The following is a 21,835-nucleotide window of genomic DNA, read 5'->3' as shown; positions in this document are numbered from 1 at the left end:
CACATACACACACACAACTGAACTCAGAACAGATTCGTGATTGCCAGAGGTGAGGAATGTAGGGGGAGCAGAATGGGTGAAAGTGGTGAAAAGGTACAAACTCCCAATTATAAAAGAAATAAGTCCTGGAGTTGTAATGCACAGCATGGAGGGAAAAATAATTTATAAGGGTTCCAGAATGCTCCCTATGTAGCCCTAGCTCTCCCTTAATGACCTATTTATATACGTTTTTCTAGCAATCTCTCTAAAGCCTCCTTGAAACTATGTACATTTTTGTACTTTATAATTTTATTTGGCTAGAATTTTCCTGTTAATCCCTGGATGTACAAAATGTACAAAAATGAATTTCATGCAGTCATGCCAATGCCTACTAATTGAGCACCTACAATGTGTCAGTCAACAAAGATCTCTGCCCTGCAGAGCTGAGGTTCTAAGTGAGGGACAGGCATAAACAGCTTTCATTATTCGTACTTAGCTTCCCAAGCTCTCTAGCCATCCTGGTACATGACCAAAACCTAGTTCTGCTTCCTTACATCTGAGTTACAGTGGAGACAACTGCATCAAGTGTTTCAGGCCATATACACGTCACAATGCCGTACAAAGGTACACATCTGTCTCTTGTTGTTTCCGACTGAATTTCTCATGATAGAATTGTGTTGGGTTTGCAACAGCAAAATATCTGATGTCTCCGTGATCCTCCTGACAACTCAGGATGTTGATAACTCAAATTTCTTTTACGTTTTGAAACAGTAGCTTATGGCCATATTAAAAATGCCATTTCATTTATGTCTCCTCAAGGCTGCACCGGAAGCACATTTTCTGATCCACACTCCTAGCTTTACAAAATACTTCTGCTGTTTTTCCTTCTCTGATCAGCATTTCTATAGCTTGGAAGAATCAAGCAGCATCTGCACATTTTGGAGCCTTCACCTTTTAGACACTTTATATTCAGGAATCCTTGGGTGAATCCTTGGGGGCACGTCTTTGTCTTCTGTTAACTATGTTTGAGCCAGATAATTTTTTTAATACTCAGTTAAACTGAAATCCAACCCTATTTAGGCCCAGATGCAACATAAACCTGAACGTATAAGCAGGCTGTACATTTTACTCACACACAAAAAAATTTAAAAATTATTTGGCCCTATTATTGTTTGAGTGAGAATTCTTTTAAATGGTTATTATCACCTTAGTCTCAGTTTTCTTACGATTCAGTGGACTCACATAAAGCAATTGTATTTCTTCTCTCAACTTCAAATTATATTCCTAAACACAATAAAGTTATTTCTCTTCACGTGGAGCTAAGGAGGTAAGTGAAAGCAAAGCTGATGACATCCTAATTTCTGCCTAAACCTTCTTAATCTCCAGCATTCTAGCAGATCTACCTTCCAGCTCTAAACTGAACCAGAGGTGATTTTATGAGTACCTTCCAGACCCTTTATTCCCTTTTGAAGGAAGCTGAACTGAACCACTCACCCAGATGATGGATTCTCACCAAAAAACAGAAAGAAGAAAACTTAAAAAAGACAGATAGAACATCAAAATGAAGACATCTGTTTCTGAGGAAGGTTAGCTGGCAATTTTATACCCACTTAAAACACCACACAAACACATATATGTATGCAGTTTCAGTACAGAAATATTATAGTCAGAATTTTTTCTGAGGCATGCCATAATGATTTCTTTAGTCTAATGTTGCAGGGGTTTTTTTAGATACAGTAAGCCTTGAAAAATAGTTTCTTTTTTTTCTGAATCACAGTAAAAATGGAAGATTAAAATAGTTGCCTTTTAAGAGATATTTTTGATATTCAGATCTTCAAAATACTGGTTTCTAACAAAAGATCAGCCCCCAAATTTGAGTCTTATCTACAAACTCTGAAATGTAGCGCATATTATCACATCATAAGTGTGGTCCAATCTGCATTTGGGGGACAAAGACTTTTGAAAGGGCCAGAGTAGATACTGGCAGGTCTGTTATGGGGCCACCAGAGTGGCCTGGGAGAGGGATGATGACAGCCTGGACGCAGGAAAGGGCAGTGGGCGTCATGGCCAGCAGACAAGATCTGCCAGGTACAGCGTGTTAACGTACAAGCTCTCTTCACATCAAGTTCTCCAGCAGACCTCATAGAGAGGCCCGCATGGTCACCGCCTCTCTCCCTTAATGCCCTGTATCCTCCCTTCAATTAATTCCTGTTAACTAAGGTATCTGAACACCTGTCTCTGTTTCAATACTTTTATCACCACTAATATGGAATCTGGCATTCAAAACTTCCAGTCTCAGTAACCAGAGAAACCTGGCCATTCTCAGCCGCCCCCTTTGCTGAAGGACGGCCCTGAGATAAGGCTAAAAATGTTCAGCAGGAAAAACCTATGCTATAAGCAGATGCAAGTTACATTTACTCCGCCCTTTCAACCCCTTACAAAAATGCAAGTCAGATCATGCCATTCTTATGCTTAAACCCTTCAATACATCCCCACTGGTTTTAGGATTTAAACCAAATCCAAACTTGCAAACCTTAAGAAATCATCCTTAAAATCCTGGGAAGGGGGTTATTCAATTTTATAAAAATAAAAATAATACTAAAAATCCCCAAGAATTATCTAAAATGATGACAAATCTCCCAGACATTACATTACAGGTAAATTAGTTTTGCTTGTCCTCCCGCTGGTATGTAAGCTCCAGGAAGATGGAAATGCTAAACCAGTGCATGCCCATAGCAGAGGTGCAGTAAGACTATTCAATGAAGGAAAGCCCCAGGTACTACTGTGACCCACACAAAGTTCTAAGCAATGTTCTTTATTCACTTATCAGAAAGAAAAGGGTAGATAAGGTGGCAAAGTTCATCATACACTGGTTCAAGAGTTTTCTCAATTTCCAAAGTTATCCATAGTTGCCAGGAAATAAGACAAAGGAGAAAAATGATCAAACCCTACATGCTATTAATGAAATGCATATTGAAAGAACATTAAGGTATCATTACCCTTGACACTTGAACAACACAGGTTGAACTGTATAGGTCCACTTTTATGCAAATTTTGTTTCAATAGAGTACAGTACTATAAATGGATTTTCTCTTCCTTATGATTTTAATAACCTTTTCTCTAGCTTACTTTATTCTAAGAATACAGTATATAATACCTACAACACAGAATACATGTTAATCAGCTTTATGTTATCTGTAGGAATTCTGGTCAACAGTAGGCTAGTAGTAGTTAAGTTTCTAAGGAGTCAAAAGTTATACACAGATTTTGAACTGCATAGGGGGTGGGCCCCCATAGCCCCTGCACTGTTCCAAGGTCGACTGGATACACATTCTAAAACATCAAAAACATTTCTTTCCACTAAGCCACACTCAGGAAAGACTGGAAGCAGGGAGAGGGGAAGACAGTAAGACATTCCTGAAAAAATATCACTACTGGTGACCATGGAGGTTCTGTCTTCCTAAAAAGCAACTAACAAGCTCTATAAAATGGTTCATACTCTTTAACTACAGAATCTCTCTTTACAAAACATACCCCAAAGAAATAGGTAAGGCAAAAAGGAAATAAAGAAACTTATAAAACATGTACATGGCCTAATGGTAATAATAATGAAAAACTGGAAACATTTCAAATGATCAAAAACAAGATTAAGCTAACTATGAGAAAGCAACACCATAGACTATACAGCCTTTCACAAGACGCACATGGATTCCACTGGTACTTCACATATATGTATTATTTCTATACAGGTCAGGATTTTTTTTCAAAAAAGCAGAAAATAATAAAATCCCAATTCTGAAACCTGGTGAGTTTAACATCTCTAACAATCCTATATAAAAAGGGCTGCAAAAGATACATCAATTTAGAGGACTACAAAGTGTGGTGTTTACCAGAATTCAAAATAAATCTACTATTAAAATTACCTGTGTTTGTGAAAGCTGAATGCTCTGGACCTGTGGAAGCAGAAAGTAAGTATTTGGTAGCTGCTTTGCAGACCCTTCTGTAGAGATTCTTCGAGTGCCAATTCCAGATACCTTCAGGAAAAAAAAAAAGTTAATTACTCCCCTATTCGTTTTGAAACATACTTGTCATAATGTTAAAATACCTTTCCAAAGGAAATCTGTATTCACCACCTTGGTCTTTAAGATCCTATTAATCCAATTATTATATATTTTTATCTACAAAAGAAAGCAACAAAAGTTGCTATATTTAAGCTGAATGTTCCTCACTGTAGCAAATCTTTCCAGAAATAAACAATTTTTCTGATATGGGACCAAGTGTTTAATGGAAACCAGTAGGAAATAACCACAAAAATGATAGACCTTGGCTTGATGCCACATCCTATTAAAGATGTCACAGATACCACTTAAGATGTACCTCTGAAATAAATAGTACATTATATGTTTAAAAAAAAAGATAGTAAGAAGTGAAAAATGAAGGGGGGAAATCGGAGGGGGGAGACAAACCATGAGAGACTATGGACTCTGAGAAACAAACTGAAGGTTCTGGCTAACCTGGTGATGGGTATTAAAGAGGGCACGTTCTGCGTGGAGCACTGGGTGTTATACTCAAACAATGAATCATGTAACACTACATCAAAAACTAATGATGTAATGTATGGTTATTAACATAACATAATAAAATAAAGTTAAAAAAAAAAGATTCCTAACTACTTTGTGAACAACAACAAAAAGATTCTTCACACTCCATCCCTGGTACCTTGATATGAATAGCAAGCTCCCTGAGAACTGACCATGTCCCCTGATTAGACATATTCCTGAGCCCAGGAGGGAAGGGGGCAGAAGCACTAGGGACTGCCTTTATAAGCTCCTCCCTCTGGACTGCTCATGAGGTCAGGGCAGAGTTCTGAAAGCCCACTCTATTTTATAATAGAAATAGGATATGGTAGCCTTCTTTGTTTTGTTCCAATGCCGTTCAAAAATCCATAGTGAGAGTTTCAGCTCTGTGCTCTGAGCCCGAGACAGCCAACTGTGTATGGCATGGGAGGCAGAAGAAGGGGGAAAGCTGGTGAGTTTACATCACTAACAATCTTATATTCTAATGACATAAAGCAGGTGGCAACATTTCCAAAAGTCTTTTATAAAATATCCAAACCCCTCTGTTAAATCAACAACCAAATCAAGGGACTAGAGGGAAAAGTTACTTACATGATAGGGAAGGACTCCATACGAGGAGGTATTAATAAATAAAGAACTTTCAATGCTTCCTTCTTCAGTAGGTAAGAAAATAATTCTGAAGGATGTTTTCCCCATTGCTGGAATTACCTGAAAGGAAGGTACCAAATTAGCCATTTGGAATGGACCTCTGTAAAAAAATGTCTTTCAGAGACCTCCTTTTTGACAATTTCCATTAACAGATGTCTAAATATTCTGTGCCCTTGATTCAGAAGTATCACGAATCCCTGAGAATCACCAAATGGATCAAAATCCAACAGTCGAAGATAATGTATCAAAGACAAAGAACACACCACAGAATTACAGCAAGGCCGCTGCCGAGTCCTTTCACTTCGGATTGGGAATCCCGCGCCCTCACATTCTTCCTCTTCCCTCCTCTCCTGCACCCATGTGTTCAACGGCCTTTATCAAACACAGCTCTAACTCTACTTAAGTAAAAGGAGCCACCGATGTACAAACCTGCCAATTCCTAATGAAAGTCAGCAGCTGCATTTATCTGGACAGACTATCATAAACACAATACTGGGCTCCCTGTTGCACCATCTCCTTGGTTCGATATTTAAAAGGAAAACGGTGTATCAGGTAGACATAAGTAAGCTAAATAAACAAATAAAACCCACTAGTAATTGGGATCTTCACTGAAAGTTAAAGACCACTGAAATCTAAACTACCAGAAGATCAGGGCTTGGTAGCTCTCTGTTATGGTGCAAATTAGCTTTTTAAGGGCCATTCACTACTTTCTATTCCTACATTTAGAAAGGAGTCCTATTCTAGTAGGTTTCCCAGGCCAAGAGATCACGACTCTAAAACTTGTATTAATTACTAAATGGTTCAGCATTTGTAGTCATTTTAAGACACATAATACTGTTTCTTTAACTATGAAAAAGTCCTATTAGATATACAACATTATACCTTGTTTAGACTCTAAACTTTTTTTTTCCATGGAGATATCAAGAGCCACCAAAATTATGGACAACTGAAAAAAATAAATGCTAAAGCAAACACGCAGAAGGAAAGAGTGTGGGTAGCAGAAAAAGCGGAGACAGGGAGCAGAAAGTAAAAACTTCAGGCCAAAGAAAGCAAGAAAACCTGGCCACCTGCCATAGCAGTTTCAAAGAGTACATCAACACTTACCCTGCAATGAACAGGAGGCACATGAAAATGTCTAGCAGCTGTAAACACTGAATTCACCACGACCTCACTATCCCTACTAGGGTTATAAGCATAGAGAATCTTTGCTGCAGGGTGACCCAGGAACCTAGGAGGGGAACAAGGAGAAAAAACCAATGGATTGTGTGGTGGTGAATACAGCCATCCATCCACCCATCTCTCCACCCACTCACACATGTATATACTTTAAACCCAAAAAGCTGTTGATGTTCATTAAAGCTAAAGGCAACAATGATTAAATCCTGCTATTAATAAAACATTTAATTCACAAGTCAAAAACTTTTAAAAGAATCCTTTTATTAGACACTTAGGCCAACCATTGGGAACACCTCACTGACTTTGGCGTTAGAAGAACGCAATCCATTAAAATGCTTGCAAATACAGAGTAGGAACTAGGTTCTCGCCTAACGGGGCTCTAATTCAAATGAAAATAGGTTCAGATAAGAAACCATACTCATAGAAAAACCCAGTTTGTTTAGAGTTTCTTCTCTGAGTGATAAGTTTAAAGAGGCTTTGGTGGGGGTGGGGAATGGATTTCTACTCACAAAGAGACTTTACCAACTCTCACGAAAGGAAAACGTAATTGTTGCTAAAGACCATTCTTCTAAGAAGAATGCAAACTCAGCAACACTTTCTATAGCTTGTTCTTATCCACTTAAATCATGAGTTTTTAAGAAAATTCTGAGGAAAGCTTTGGCTCCTCCCTCCACAAACAGACACACACGGAAGTTTTAGACCTAATTTCAAAACATTCATGCACTAAAGGTAAGAGTATCTGCTTTCCAGCGAACACCCTCACTGATGAGGACACTCATGTTGATTTTTTCCTTCCTCCTCTTTTCCACCTGCAAGGCTAGCAAAGGAATTGCCAAGGAGCGGAGCCATCTCTGGCCCACCTATGTGCCATGTTCCCTGGAATCCTTTACTTCTGGTTGCTACCAGTTAAGTCACACTGTCATACGCAGAGAGCCACAAAAATTTCACTGAAGCCACTTCTCCAGTTTTAATGCCCTCAGAGGCAGGGACCCAAGTATCCAGCTCTCTTTAATATGGCCTAGAAATAAAACTATATTCTATATTAAAAACTCATCTACATTATACTTGTATTTCTCTGATACTAAGAATTGTGTGTTTTAGAGAAAATGAAGTACATGCTGTCTTATGTACAATGGGATTTCCAAACTACTGTATCCTGCCATCAAATCCCTCACACTCCTCTTCCAGCTTTTCCTCCGACTTTTTTTTTTTTTTTTAAAGTAAGCTCCAAGCCCAGCGCGGAGGCCAATGCGGAACTTGAACTCATGACCCTCAGATCAAGACCTGAGCTAACATCAAGAGTGAGATGCTTAACCGACTGAGCCACTCAGGTACCCCACACCTCCTACTTTTAATCACAAGTCTTAACTGAAGATTTAATATAGTCAATGTGTATTTTAAAAAATATGTCCTTTAATCCAGTTATAAGTAAAAGACACACTAATGTGATCAAAACCTTGATTTTTAAAAATTTTTATTATTATTATTATTTTAATGTTCTTAACTAATACAACTAAATTTTTTTTTTTATACTACCATAAAGGGTCAACTCAGAGCCCTGCCTTGGGAGTGCTGGGCTCACATTTGCCTTTTCCCTCCATTAAGTTAAATAAACAAAGACTTCCATCGTTTTAGGTTTTAGGTAAATAATACGACTCAATCAGCAAAGTTCTTACTACTTATCCTCAAAGTTTTATATCCCATTCATATCACTGGAATACAAGATGTTTAGTTAAAAAAAAATACAGATGTTGCCCAAACAAAAACACATTAGAAATCAGACTCCAAACAGCAATTCTACAGAGCCCAGTGACCGCATCCACCAGAAACCTCACCAGACCTAACATAGACCTAGTTTACCACTGTGCTATTTTTATTCTATTTTTTAATTCTATTTTTAAAACTGTTATGAGGATAAGAATTTCCTCCACTAGTGACAACTGGAAGATACTCTATTAATTTAATACTATAAAAGAATGATTAAAATCTCTTATGAATGATTAGCACTTTTCATCTCTGGACCAGCGGAATATTAACCCTTATAATCAACCCTAAGAGGTGGGCAGAAGGCAGATGAATCTCACAATCCTGATTCTGCATCCCAGAGGGAAACCAAAGCTATGAAAAGTGATGGGGTTTGCCCAAGGTCAGCTTCGAAATAAACAATAGCAAAAGCTGAGCAAAGGCATTAAAGAAATCAAGAGAAGAACTCTCTGGCTGAAGTCTGAATCTAATGCCTATAAATTAGACCATTTGTTTAAAAGTAAGAAAAAACTTGACTAATTTTGGAAGTGTTCTGGGATGCCTGGGTGGCTCAGTCAGTTAAGTGTCTGCCTTCAGCCCAGGTCATGATCCCGAGTCTCAGAATCAAGCCCCACATCGGGCTCCCTGCTCAGCGGGGAGCCTGCTTCTCCCTCTGCCCCTTCCCCACTCATGTTCTCTCTCTAATAAATAAATAAAATCTTAAAAAAAAGAAGTGTTCTAATTTAGATTACTGTTTGTTCTTACCAGGATTTTTAAAAAACTTAAGCAAAATTAATTTATTCCCATAATCATATCCTAGAGCTCACTTATAAAAAAAAAATAGCATGGAATGTGCTGGCTTAGAAATCAGAAGACTTGTTCTGTCACTTCTAGTGAAACGCCCTTGGGCAAAAAACATTACTGCTCAGCAACAAATTCATGAGCATCTGTAGTCCATGCTCAAGTACAGAGATATTTGAAAATGACACACAAGCAACTTGTTGTCTCTCTCTCTCTCTCAGATAATACCTGCCCCCACTACTCCACTATCCTTCTAGGATTGATAGAAGACTCAACTGACAAGAGACACAACTGTACTTTGAGAACTATAAAGTACTACATAAACAAAACTGAACCATCCAAAGGTGAGTCAAGGCTAAAGTGTAAATAACCTTTGCAAATAAAACATTTTAAACATTTGCTTTTCAACCTGCTTCAAGTCATCAGGACCAAAAACGGATGCATATAGCTAATTAACATTTGTAGCCAAGACATCCATCCCTCCATGTGCACTGATCACAGTTATCTTCCTGAAGGATAAATATATCATAGCTAGCATCCTATGAACTGGAGTTATTATCCTCATCTAACTGTATTTACTACTATTCATTTTATTATATCTACCAATCTGTAATATATTTTTTCTTTTTTCTCTTCCATATTTTTAATTTAGATTTTGTTAGTTAACATACAGTGCAATGTTGTATAATATATATTTTTTAAAAGTAGGTCCTGCATTAAAGCTCCCTTTTACGATAAAGACTTTTCACCTAAGTAAAGCAATCTTTCAGAATCTCAAACCAGTGAGGTTTTATCATAAATTCAGCTTTGAACGTTTCTTTACCTAACAGTAAAAATACACAAATTCAAACACAAAAAAACCAGACACCTAGAATCTGGTAAAGTCAGCAAGCGCCCTTCCCACTTTCCTCTCTTCTTCCTTTTACAGAATCTCCTTTAAAAGCTCAACAAGGTACTTTTACATTTAAAATTCCTTCTTTACTGCAGCTCTAATCTTTTGCTGATCAGAAGGAACGGGAAAGAAGGCAATCCAGATGAGTCAAGGAGGACACCCCAGGAGCCCACCACTAACTCCCCCCAGATGCTCTCCCAGCACCATGCCTACTATTTCATTCACCTAACTCATCCTGTAACTCAAAACAGCTCTTTGTGAAACTGATGTTCCAGGCTGCTGAAGCAAGCAGAGCTTTGACACCTGAAACACTTTTACTTCCATACTTGAAACTCTACGACCGTGAAACTGTATCTTCTCAGTGCCAAGATATGCTGCACCCAGGGCGTTTAACACCTGAAGTTTCGAACTTCAACCACTTTAAGTGTTAACGCCAACAAGAGTCCTTAAGTTCTCCCTTCGGCCCAGCATCGCCCTTCTCCTAATTTCTCCAAGTTCTCAGATTAGTCCCTCACCCAACACTCAAGTCACGTTCGCTTCATCTTCCTGGTTCTGAATGTGATGCACTGTAATTACAGTTTATATGCTGTCTTCCCCACTTGACTTATTTCCAAAGTCTTACTGGTAACAACTAACGTTTGCACAGAGCATTAACAAAGTATAACGAGAAGTAAAAACAAGCAAATGAATCTAATGAAAAGAATTCAGAAACCATCAGTATTTAGTGTTTTTCACTATAAAATGACCTGATTTGTTATAGAAAAACAGGACTTAATATTGACTTCTTATTAAATTCCAAACACTATAAAACATTATAAGGAGTATTTATTAAAAACTGAAGAAATGGCTAAAACAATTTTACACTCTCCTTTTCACAAAAATATTCCTCTTAACAAGTCCCAAGGTCAATATCCCTTATATTACTAATGTACTTAATATTTTATATATAGATATATAAATACATTTTAAATATGTTAATATATTTTAAGCATATATATAAATGATATCCTGAGAGCAAATAATGCACATTAAACAAGTTACTAACAATTATAAAGAAGATACTTACTGAATTCCAAAATCTAGAACTGATGGCTGAAAATGTAAGCCCTTTCCACTAAATAGTTTGTCTGAGAAGCTAAAAAAGAAAAGACAAGACAGATTAATTTTGTTGTAGTTTTGAAATCTGAATGCTGAGTTAAGAGTATATACTTAGGGCAATGGCTCTCACGAGATATAATTTTACTCCCTTATAGATGAGTCTAAATTGGTTTTAAATGTAAAAATTGAATTATTAGAAGTCTAATATAATTCTACAGCTGCAAAAATTTAAGATACTTTTAGATGATTAGATGACGGTTAATATAACTTCGTATCAAATATACAGATTCTGTAAGCATTCAGCAAAAATGGGGAAGCATTTAAGTTTTAATAGGCTTCATTTCTGGATGCATTTGAATAACATGACTATTTTCATAAACTCCAAATCAAGAAAAGACATACATGTAAGGTGGGTGGAGGTGACGGGCTGGAGAGGGAAAGAGATTTGGCCTCTAAATTAGTAGACTATCTGTAACAGGGAAAGGATGGGGAGTGTAGCCAGGGTTGCCCCTCAAGGCCAAAACCATCACCAAATCTGTATTTTTAAGAATAATCTTTACATAAAACCTCACATGGCAGTCATTTTTCTGCAGTTTTTAATCATTATGATGATTTTTCTTCAGAACCAAGACACAAATTAACATACCCAAAAACATATAAAGAAAACAAATAAAAGAAAAAACATATATTATATATGACATAACATAATGTACATACACATACATAAATATACTTAAAGACCTAAAATGCAAAGCATGTGTATATGTATGTGCATGTGTATGTGCGATATATACACCAAGAAACTATCAGTGGTCATATGACATTTTATTTTTTAAAAAATATTTATTTATTTGAGAGAGAGAGAGAGCATGCACAAATGGTGGGGCAGGGGGAGACAGAGAGAGAATCTCAAGCAGACTCCATGCTGAGCACAGAGTCCAACTCAGGGCTCAATCTCATGACCCGGAGATCATGACCTGAGCCAAAATCAAGAGTCAGACGCTTAACCAACTGAGCCACCCAGGCACCTGGGTCATATGACATTTTAAAAGCCATGTAATCCAAAAATTTTTAACTGAAGAAGCCCCGAAATGCAACATGTATAGCTATTTTCAAAGACTCCAGCAAACTTTCCAAAATACAGTGTTTCCCTTATCTCCTCCCACCACCTAAGTGCTCCACCAAACATGGTCCCAAGACTGGTCCAGGAGTGGACATCTGAGTTTCAGAGCTGCTGGCCGATAGAAGCTTTGTGACCTTCAGCAAGCCCGTCTCCCATTTCCTTGAAGATGCAAACAACACAGAGACCAAAGAACCCCTCCAAAATCCTCATCTGATAGGAAGAATCCTGGCTGCAATTTTTCCTTCCTCCCTTCACTTTACTTCCCCTCTCTAAATCAAGGTGACAGCTCAGTCTCCATCTGCCCAACTTCTGCCACCTCTCCACTGGTGTTGAACTTAAGCAGAGAAGAGGTATGCTGTTTACTGGTCTCCCTCCAACCCCAAAAGGCCAGGACTCACTCCATGACTTGTGTACCAAAAGGCCACTAACACACCTAGTTGCCTCCAGAAACGTTTTGGAGAACCCCAGGAGGTGACGGATGTAAAGAAGTGCCAACATCAGATGAGGTGGCCAGGGCTCAGCATTCCAGAAGAAAAAGAAAACAGGCAACTTCGCACGCCAAAAACTATCTTAGAAAAGTCAGGCCACTGTATAAGTAATAAGTAAAATAATTATAGTCTCTTCCTGTCTCGCGTACCGAAAGTGGATTTATCCATCAGATTTCACACCCAACTTCTGAACGCAGACAAGGTTTTAAGGATTTAAGCAATTCACTCAAGATCCCACAGCTACGAAGAGAGCCAGAATGCCAACGCAGATCTATCGAGGTCAGAAACATGCAGCTAGTATGGAGTTCAGGCCTATCCAAGTTCACAGGACCTATCCAAGGAACCAAGGCAGTCTAGTGGCTGGGTGAGGGTTTGGGCTTCAGAGTGTAGACAAACTTAGATTCCAGGCCCAAGGTCACCACTCTCTAGTTGGGAGCAGGTCAATCACTTAACTTCTCAAAAGTTCCAGCCTTATTATTTTAAAATGAAGATGACAACAGTATCTACCATACAGTTATCCTGAGGTTAAAAGCAGATAATAATGCCTTTGCTTTGTGCTTGGCACACAGTTAAAAGTGCAATAAATATTAGATCATGTTACTAAGAGGAAGACTGTCACCTAACAGGAAAAGTAATGAGAACAGATGGAGAAGCCAATTGGGCTTGAGTCAGAGCTGACCTGGGGATTTAAAAGTCCCAAACGGGTAGCAGTAATTATCTCTGAATAGAACAAATGAAATATAAACCTGGGCCATCTCATATCACAACAGAGATTTTTCAATCCCACAATCAGGAAGTTTTACAAACCCAACAAAAATCAGATATGTAAGGTCCAACTTAAAGCAACAGGACTAAACATAGCCAGAATTTCTCTAACTTCGGAGAAAACCCTATTTTAATCTCATAATGGAGAAGTAAAATCATGTCGATATTTCTTCCTAAAAGTCATAGAACAGATTCATTTCTCTCTTTGGTCAGTTTCAACTCACCTGACTTTACAATCTGGAAAGGAGATCAAGTTACAAGGAGATTTAACATCACTGCCTAAGTTAAAAAGTTAGTTTTCAAAGATAAAACCATCTTAGACGTAGGTACTGCCCTGGACGATACTCACACATGCGCACATGCCCTCAAGTATTTGTTAAAGATGGAAGGCGGAAACCGCAGCCAACTGCCAAAATTTAGCCAACTGTGGACATCAACAACCAACCTCAAATATCAGTGGTAGCTAAGAAATTACACTGTGTTTAAAGATGCCAAAGTTTTCATTTCCAAATCGATGACATCAAAGTAACTTAAGCCTTATGAGCTACAGCAGTAAAAGACAAAATTCCCTCCCTTTTCTCCTTTACTCAAAAGTCAGCATTGACCTTTTCAGCGTGTGTGCCCTTAGTAATGTGAATGCTTTTTTTATGTCACAGTTCACCTGGCCTCTTTCACTCTTAGGAGTCCCCTCATCCGGCGTAAAATAAACTCAGGCATCTTGTAAAAACAAATGATAAATTCGTGTCACATATTTCTAATGTTCACCCCTCCCCCACCAGCAAGAGAATTCTAAGGAAAAGCCCTTTATGAAAAGAGAAAAATAAAAGAGCCATTTTGCTTCCCTAACAGGAACACAGGGAGAGGAAATAGAGGTGACAGTCATCTGAGGTGAGGGGGCTCTTGTTTATATGGACCCTGCCCCATACACTCCCTTAGCCCTTCTGAAGACACCTGCCTTCCGCAGAGCTGACTCTTCCCTCAGCGGCAGGACACGCGGAGGAGGAATTTTACACGTGCTGTCTGGAAAGAATATCATTACCTAAGATTATCTGACTTCCTCTTTTATCTCCTCTTTTTTCAGAAACTTCAGCTAACTTTTTTTCTCTATATATAATTATAAACAAAGAAACAGTTCAAAAAAGTGGGTAGAATAAGAGAAAAGAAATTTCTGTGGAAATGAGAAGACCTTGGTTCGGGTCCCAGGTCCGGTAAGAGTTTCCTTTTTGGCAAACTTACGGAGCATGGCTCTGACATCCTTAGAGGAGTGTTCAGATGCTCAGACTCTGTATTCCTAGGAAAATTAAATCTATCTGCTGATATCAGACACACCCATTAAAACATTTCAATCCAGTGACTTCAATATGGAAATGAGTTAACTATAACCAACTGCTCAGGCCACTCAGAAATGTTATCTGACCAAACGAACACATCACTGCAAACGTAGTGCTCCACCTCTCTGGAATGAGCAACAGGGCCCAGGAACTGCAGACCCAGCCTTGTGGCAAATACTCAGTAAGGACTAGCTGCCCCCGGGGCAAGGGGCTAGCTCTAGAAAGATTCTCCCCTCAAGGTTAGGATCCAGGGAGCCAGACAAGGCTTGCAGGCCAACAAGCAAAACTCAAAGATCAAGAAGTTCAAAGAGAGCAAGAGAACTCTCTGAAAAAGTCAGGAAAGGCTTGGGGTTGGGGGTGCGAGGAGGCAGGGGCGTCAAGGAACAGTGACCTCGAATGGAAACTGAAGGAAGGCCGCTTGAACACAACTAACAGCCGGAGGGAAGACACAAAGGCTAAGGAAAGCACAGGCCACAGCTGGAGAACACCATCCAGGCAAGGAAAACACACTAGACAGTTGGCCCGGCGGCTCTGAGTGGTGGAGTGCAGACAGGGAGGGAGCCAGCGATGAGGCCTTGCTGGACAACGAGAACACTGGGATGGGGCACGAGCCCGACACACGCCACCACGCGCCCCTGAAACGAGTCTCGGGCACTGTGGGTCTGTGCTGGGCCTTTACTCCTAAAGGAACCTGAAGGTTTAACCAGTTTCTGGAGAAGACTGTAGTGTTTCAGAACACGGTCTTCAGAGGCTGTTGTCGTCCTTTCTGAACAGGTAAAAAATAACTTTACCCTCTGGCAGGGATTTGAGAAACAACAGTGACCACCTCCGGGGAGGAGGGAACTGTCTGGTTTTTCATATTCCTAAATGGACCGGTTTCCGTCGGCCTCTCAAAGCCCCAACATCTACAGCTCCCTGCCTTTCCATGCAAACTCTTTCAATCCCTCGAGAGAGGGCCCTGACCAGGCTTTAGCCACTGGATGAGGACAAGGACAGGGGACTCGCTTCACACATATTTTGCAAACCCTCTCTGCCTAAGAAAGGTAACAAAGGAGACCGCAGCAAAATAACACTATTGTCTAGACTCTGAAGCACTCGAGGAAAGCCATGTTATGCTACTGAGCTACTTACTGGGCTGTTCTCCTTAGGAGAATGGGAGCGCCCATCAGAGCCCAGGGCTGCGAACGCTGGAAAAGACCTACAGATTCCACCCAGGTAGGGATTCATGCACTGTTAATTCCCTTGGACCTTGAGCCAACAACAGGTATTTCCAGGACTCAGCTGCTAGTCCTAGGCACCCTGGGGGATTTCAGTACTCTTCCGTTATACAGAACTGGGATGGATCCCTGCACAGGTAGAAGCAGCTCCTGCCTAGGGCAGCCCCTACTGAAGCCTGCCCACATGAGACCGGCCACTCTAGAGCAAGGTCTCCACAGGCTCCCACCGACCATTGGCACAGACACCACCCTCCCTAATCACTCCTATGATCCAAAGGTACCCAGCTTTAGGGACCTCGGCGAAAAGGCCCAAAGTGCGTGATTTATGAAATAAGTTCTAGAACTACATGAGTTATGAAATTCCACATTGTAATCTTAGTTCTATAAGTTGCTTTCAGCTCTTACTCTTAACTTAAAAAAAAAAAAAAAAAAAAACTTCTCCCAGAAGTTTACAGAGGAAAAATATAGATACAGGCACACGTACCAAGGTTAGAACTGCCATTCTTCCTGGCAAAGTAACTACGGGCAAAGAACCACTTAACAATGAAGGCAGAAACCGGTATTCTTCCCCACTGAATCCCCAGAGAGGGGGGGAAATAATTTGGTTGGACATGATTTTCCTCGCTTTTTCTATTACACAAAGCCTCAGACTTCAAGGTCAAAGCAAACAGGAAAAGGCCTGGAGCAATAATACCAGCAGGGGTCTCTCAGAGGTGCTCTCACTGATAATGGGATACCTGCCTGTTGATGGCCACGCCTTCCCAAGGCCAGAACAAAAGTCCCGCACTCCAATCTGTCCATCGAGTTGTGAAGATGTTCTCCCAGTTCATACCACCCATGGACGAGGCGTTCCTTCTCTCAAAGACTAATGCCCCAAAGCCCCTTTCTGGGTGGAACCTGGGCTGATTCCAGGCCCTTACCCATCCTGCCCTCTCCGGGATCCTCAGCATCCCCTCCTGCTGTCTTTCTCCTCCACTTAGGCAAAGGAGAGACTCATGCTCTTCTCACTTGAGAAGACCCTTCGACCTTCAACCCTTCAACCGTGGGCAAAAGTAACAGTGACAGCGAGAACACTTATTAAACACTCACAGTGGACCAGATGCTGCGCCCGGCACTATCCCACGTAATCCTAAGCACCCTCTGTGGACACCATTATTATCCCATCTCCATACCCAAAGAAACCCATGTTTTGAGGGTTTAAACAACCAGCCAAAGCCCACTCCGCTGCCCGGCGGACCGGGAAGGAGCCCCTATGCTACACCGCCTCCCATCCACGTCTCTGCTGTCCTGCCCCTCACTCTACCAAAAATGCTCTGCTGAGGTCATCAGTGAGGACACGCCGGGAAGGCAAGTGCTGAGGTTACTCCCATCTGCCCACTGGCTCTTCTCCTGAAGTGCCCCTCCTTGGTTCCTAGGAAATCTTGCCCAGTCTCCCCTTCCCTCCGTGCTGTTCCTTCTCAGCTGCCTGTCAAGCTCCTCTCCCCCACAGGACTGTCCCCTCAGCGCTCCCTAAAGTCTCACTCTGGCCAATCACACCTACCCCCTAGTTGCAGCTGTCACCAACTGGGTGCCTCTTCCGATATGGACAGCTGTCATTTCTTTGTCCAGCATCCAAGTTTCCTTACTTTCACCACACACTTCCCACCGTCACCCCTCCTGGATTCTGAAAGGGCCAGTTACTCATTTTCTAGCCCTGCGTGTAGTCAGGATGCTGGCAGATGACCCAGACATGGCCAGATTCACCTGCCTAAAGCAGGGCATCGGGAGCTGGTGCCACGAGGAAGGCAAGAAAGCGGAGAATCGTTCTGGGGACGGGCACGGCAGCCAGCCAGCAGGGCAGGCGTCAAGGACCACAGTGTCCTCAGCATCTGCTTCCACGGCACAATCCTGGCTGTGGTTCCGTCTGCTAAGTCCCCTCTTCCTTGCTTTGTTTTCTAAGCTCGGTTCTTAAGTCTTCCTAGAGATTCTGAGAGCTGCCCAACATCTTTTCAATAAATTCCTTTTCTGCTTGAATCAGCCAGAGCTGGTTTCTGTGGTTTGACTGATTCATTTCCCAAGACTGTGTATCTGGGGACTCGAGCCCTCTGCTGAGCTCCTGACTCGGGTTTCCAAATGTACCAGACGCCATCCCACAGCTGGCCTACGGGCACATCCAAATGGAATCCATGGCGGAGTTCAACATCTTGCTCTGACGCCCCTCTGGATCACAGCACAGCACACCAGTCGCCCTGGCCCCCCAATCCACGGTTTTGCTTGCTGTGGTTTCAGTTACCTGCCATCAACCACAGTCCAGAAGCAGATAATCCTTCTTCGGATATACAGCCAGAAGGTCAATACTAGCCTAAAGCTAGGTCAAAAAGCCTACATCGTTCACCTCACTTCATCTCATTAGGTAGGCATTTTACATCTCACATCATCACAAGAAGGGTGAGGGCAGTACAATCAGGTATTTTGAAAGAGATCACATGCATATAACTTTTATGTATATTGTCATAATTGTTCCATTTTGTTACTGTTGTTAATCTACTGTTGTGCCTAATTTATAAATTAAACTTTATCACAGGTATGTATGATTAGGAAGAAAAACAGCACAGCTGATCACTGAATAACACAGGTTTGAACTGCACGGGTCCACTTGTACACAAATTTTTTTCCATAAATACAGTACTGTAAATGAATTTTCTCTTGCTTATGATTTTCTTAACATTTTTTTCCCTCTGGCTTACTTTATGTTAAGAATACAGTATATACAGGGGCGCCTGGGTGGCTCAGTCGGTTCAGCATCTGCCTTCGGCTCAGGTCATGATCCCAGGGTCCTGGGGTCGAGCCCCGCATCGGGCTCCCTGCTCGGTGGGGAGTCCGCTCCTCTCTTTCCCTCTGCCTGCCCCTCCGCCTACTTGTGCTCTCTGTCTCTCTGTCAAATAAATAAATAAAAAATATCTTTAAAAAAAGAAGAATACAGTATATATGGACTCTGAAAAACAAACTGAGGGTTCTAGAGGGGAATGGGGTGGGGGGAGGGGTTGGCCTGGTGATGGGTATTAAAAAGGGCACGTTCTGCGTGGAGCACTGGGTGTTATGCACAAACAATGAATCATGGAACACTACATCAAAAACGAATGATGTAATGTATGGTGATTAACACAACATAATAAAACAACAACAACAACAAAGAATACAGTATATAATACACAGACCCTACAAAATGTGTGAACAGTCTGTTTACGTTATCAATAAGGCTTCTGGTCAACAGTAGGCTATTTGTAGTGAAGTTTTGGGGGAGTCAAAAGTTATATGTGGATTTTCAACTGCATCGGCAGTAAGTGCTCCCAGCCCATATTGTTCAAGGGTCAACTGTATAGATAGGGCTCAGTACTATCTGCAGTTAGTTTCAGGCATCCACTGGGGCTCTTGGAATTTATCCTCGGGGGATATAGGACCAAGGTATGCCAAAATTGCCCAGGGAGACTTATTGAGATTCTGACTCCTGTACTCTTAACTCCCCATGCGATGGATGCTGAAGGCCCTGCTGGGCCCTGACACATTCACACCACTCAAGTCTGTCCCCTCCTTCTAGTGGCACTAACAGGACCTTATATTCAAAAGGCATTTGCAATATCGTGGTTTGTCAGTACTGATTTCTCATATATATTTTGTCTTTGTCCACAGTTCATGGCTCATAGCTCCCAAAACTCTTGGGATTTCCCAAGTGTTAAGGGTGATAAAGGAGTCTTCTGTTATGTTAATGAATGCTGGACCCCAACCAAGAATGGGGGGGTTGGTTGCCAGGGGAACCAACCTTGTGATTAGAGACTTGGAACTTTCAGTCATCGCCCCCAACCTCCTCTGGGAGGGGAAAAGGGCGGAGCTGGGGGTTGATTCAGCCAATGACCAATGACTTAGTCTATCTTTACTTGTAAGAAAGCCTCCACAAATACTCAAAGAGACTGGTTCCTAGGGCTTCCAGGTTGGTGAACTGGTAGGGAGGCAGAAAGAGTGGAGGGTCTGGAGAGAGCATGGAAGCTCAGTGCCCTTTCTCCCAGACCCCACCCTATGCATCTCTTCATTTGGCTGTTGATACCTATCCTTTAATAAATTGGCGAACCTAAGTGTTCCCCTGATTTCTGACAGTGCTCTAGCAAATTAATCGAACCTAAGGAGAAGGTCATTGGAACCACCAATCTGTACCTGTCAGTCAGAAACACAGGTAACAACCTGGGGCTTGTGACCAGCATCTGAAGTGAGGGGCCAGTGGAGAGGGCTGTCCTGTAGGTCTGACCCCTTAACCTTTGAGATCTCTGAGTAGGTTGTGTCAGAATTGAGTTGAATTCTTGGACATCCTGCTGGTGCCCTAGAATAGCTTGGTGTTGCATGTGGGGGAACCCCCACACACACTGGAATTGGTTCTGGGAACCCTCAAAGAGCATTATGTTTTCATTTCAAAGAATTTTAAAATATATTATTACATGTACACCACAGTCCACATGCCATAAAGAACTCCTTTAGCTAAGTGATTAGATTTGCAAAAACTTAAAAAAGAAAAGGCAAAAGAAATACATAAATAAATGAAAGAAAAGAAAAGACCAGTAATTAAGCCCATGTTTCCTAACTCCTGTTCCAACTTATGCCTTAGTGCAAAGTACGGCTTCTCATCTATGGTTTAAAGATGTCACATCTTTTCCTAGATTCTACTATATGTTAAAATAATTAAATGTGATTTTTAAATCTGCAAAATACAAAACGCATTTTGCATTACCTTTCGGCTCGAGGACAACAAGTTAGGATGAAAAAGTAATTCATTTTTTTTTAAGATTTTTTATTTATTTATTTGACAGAGAGAGACACAGCCAGAGAGGGAACAGAAGCAGGGGGAGTGGGAGAGGGAGAAGCAGGCCCCCCGCGGAGCAAGGAGCCCGATGCAGGACTTGATCCCAGGACCCTGGGACCACGACCCGAGCCAAAGGCAGACGCCCAACGACTGAGCCACCCAGGCGCCCAGAAGAAGTAATTCAGTCTCCAAGCAGCAACAGAGTTGTCCAGAGGCTACACATCGGAAGTAGAAGCCCAAGCAGAAATTCACACGAACACTAAGGGAATGGGAAGACTCAGGATGAAGGACTTTCCTTCTCAATCACAGATAGACAATCCAAAGTTTCTGCAATACTGTGTCTATTTCTAGAAAACCAACTTTGAGTTCTCAAAGTGTCCATATAGCTTTAGATATTAGTTCTCTGAACATGAAACCAGCTATTTTTTAAATCTGATCTATAACCCTTTCAGCAACTGGGTAGCTATACTTATTCACATTATAAAAGTAGCAATGCCATTAATTTCTTCCTTTTCCCTGGATTAAGATATTACAACAGCCAAAGCCTCCAGAGATGAATCAAAAGCTTATGGTCTTACATATAATACAAGGTGGGGCACAGTCCATGAGAGGGAAAAAATGGTGGTGGAGCAGGTTAGGAAAATTGTTCTGGAAGAGGAGGCATAGAGTAGGGCTTGGAAGCCCTGTATGTTCTGTCTTCAGGTGAAATGCAGGAGGAATTCCAGACAAGGGGAGAAACAGAAATGAAGGCACACAGACCACAGAAAGGCCAAGAAGGTAAAAACTGACACATATACAAGGTAATTCCTTAGTTTCTTGGTAGAATGAAAGAATAATCCTCTATCACTTCACATCCCAGAACAACACTTTAATTCAAACACAATGAATTGATTTTTTAAAACATTTTTTAAGTTTTAGTTATTGAAGTCATCTCTACACCCAACATGGGTCTTGAACTCACGACTCTGAGATCAAGAGTCAGATGCTCTACCAACTGAGCCAGCCAGGTGCCCCGATTTTTTTTTTAAATCCCAATGTGAGGAATATATCAAAATCATCTTCAGGCATTTACAAAGACTATTAGCAATCCAGCTGGAAAACTCTAATGAGAAATGTCTACACTTTTTAACTGTCACTGGAGCAGCCAGCCTTGTGGCCTTCTGGGCTGG

At 41.1% G+C, this 21,835-nt stretch overlaps 1 protein-coding gene across 1 annotated transcript in view; it reads right to left on the bottom strand.

Annotated features, from left to right (window-relative positions):
* Positions 1 to 21,835, bottom strand: part of TMEM131L (transmembrane 131 like) — a 158,593-nt gene that overhangs the window by 67,428 nt on the left and 69,330 nt on the right. The window contains exons 4-7 of the mRNA XM_025874341.2: positions 10,883 to 10,951; positions 6,309 to 6,432; positions 5,148 to 5,264; positions 3,903 to 4,013 (exon numbers count right to left, since the gene is read on the bottom strand). Of these exons, the coding sequence (XP_025730126.1) occupies positions 3,903 to 4,013; positions 5,148 to 5,264; positions 6,309 to 6,432; positions 10,883 to 10,951 (421 nt within the window). The remainder of the gene's footprint in view (positions 1 to 3,902; positions 4,014 to 5,147; positions 5,265 to 6,308; positions 6,433 to 10,882; positions 10,952 to 21,835) is intronic.

Source organism: Callorhinus ursinus, unplaced genomic scaffold (assembly GCF_003265705.2).
Source record: "Callorhinus ursinus isolate GAN/ISIS: 27379988/994484 unplaced genomic scaffold, GSC_fseal_2.0 scaffold4, whole genome shotgun sequence".
Classification (NCBI taxonomy): Eukaryota; Metazoa; Chordata; class Mammalia; order Carnivora; family Otariidae; genus Callorhinus; species Callorhinus ursinus.
Note: the sequence above shows the minus strand (reverse complement) of the source record. Positions and strands in the feature narration are given on the sequence as shown.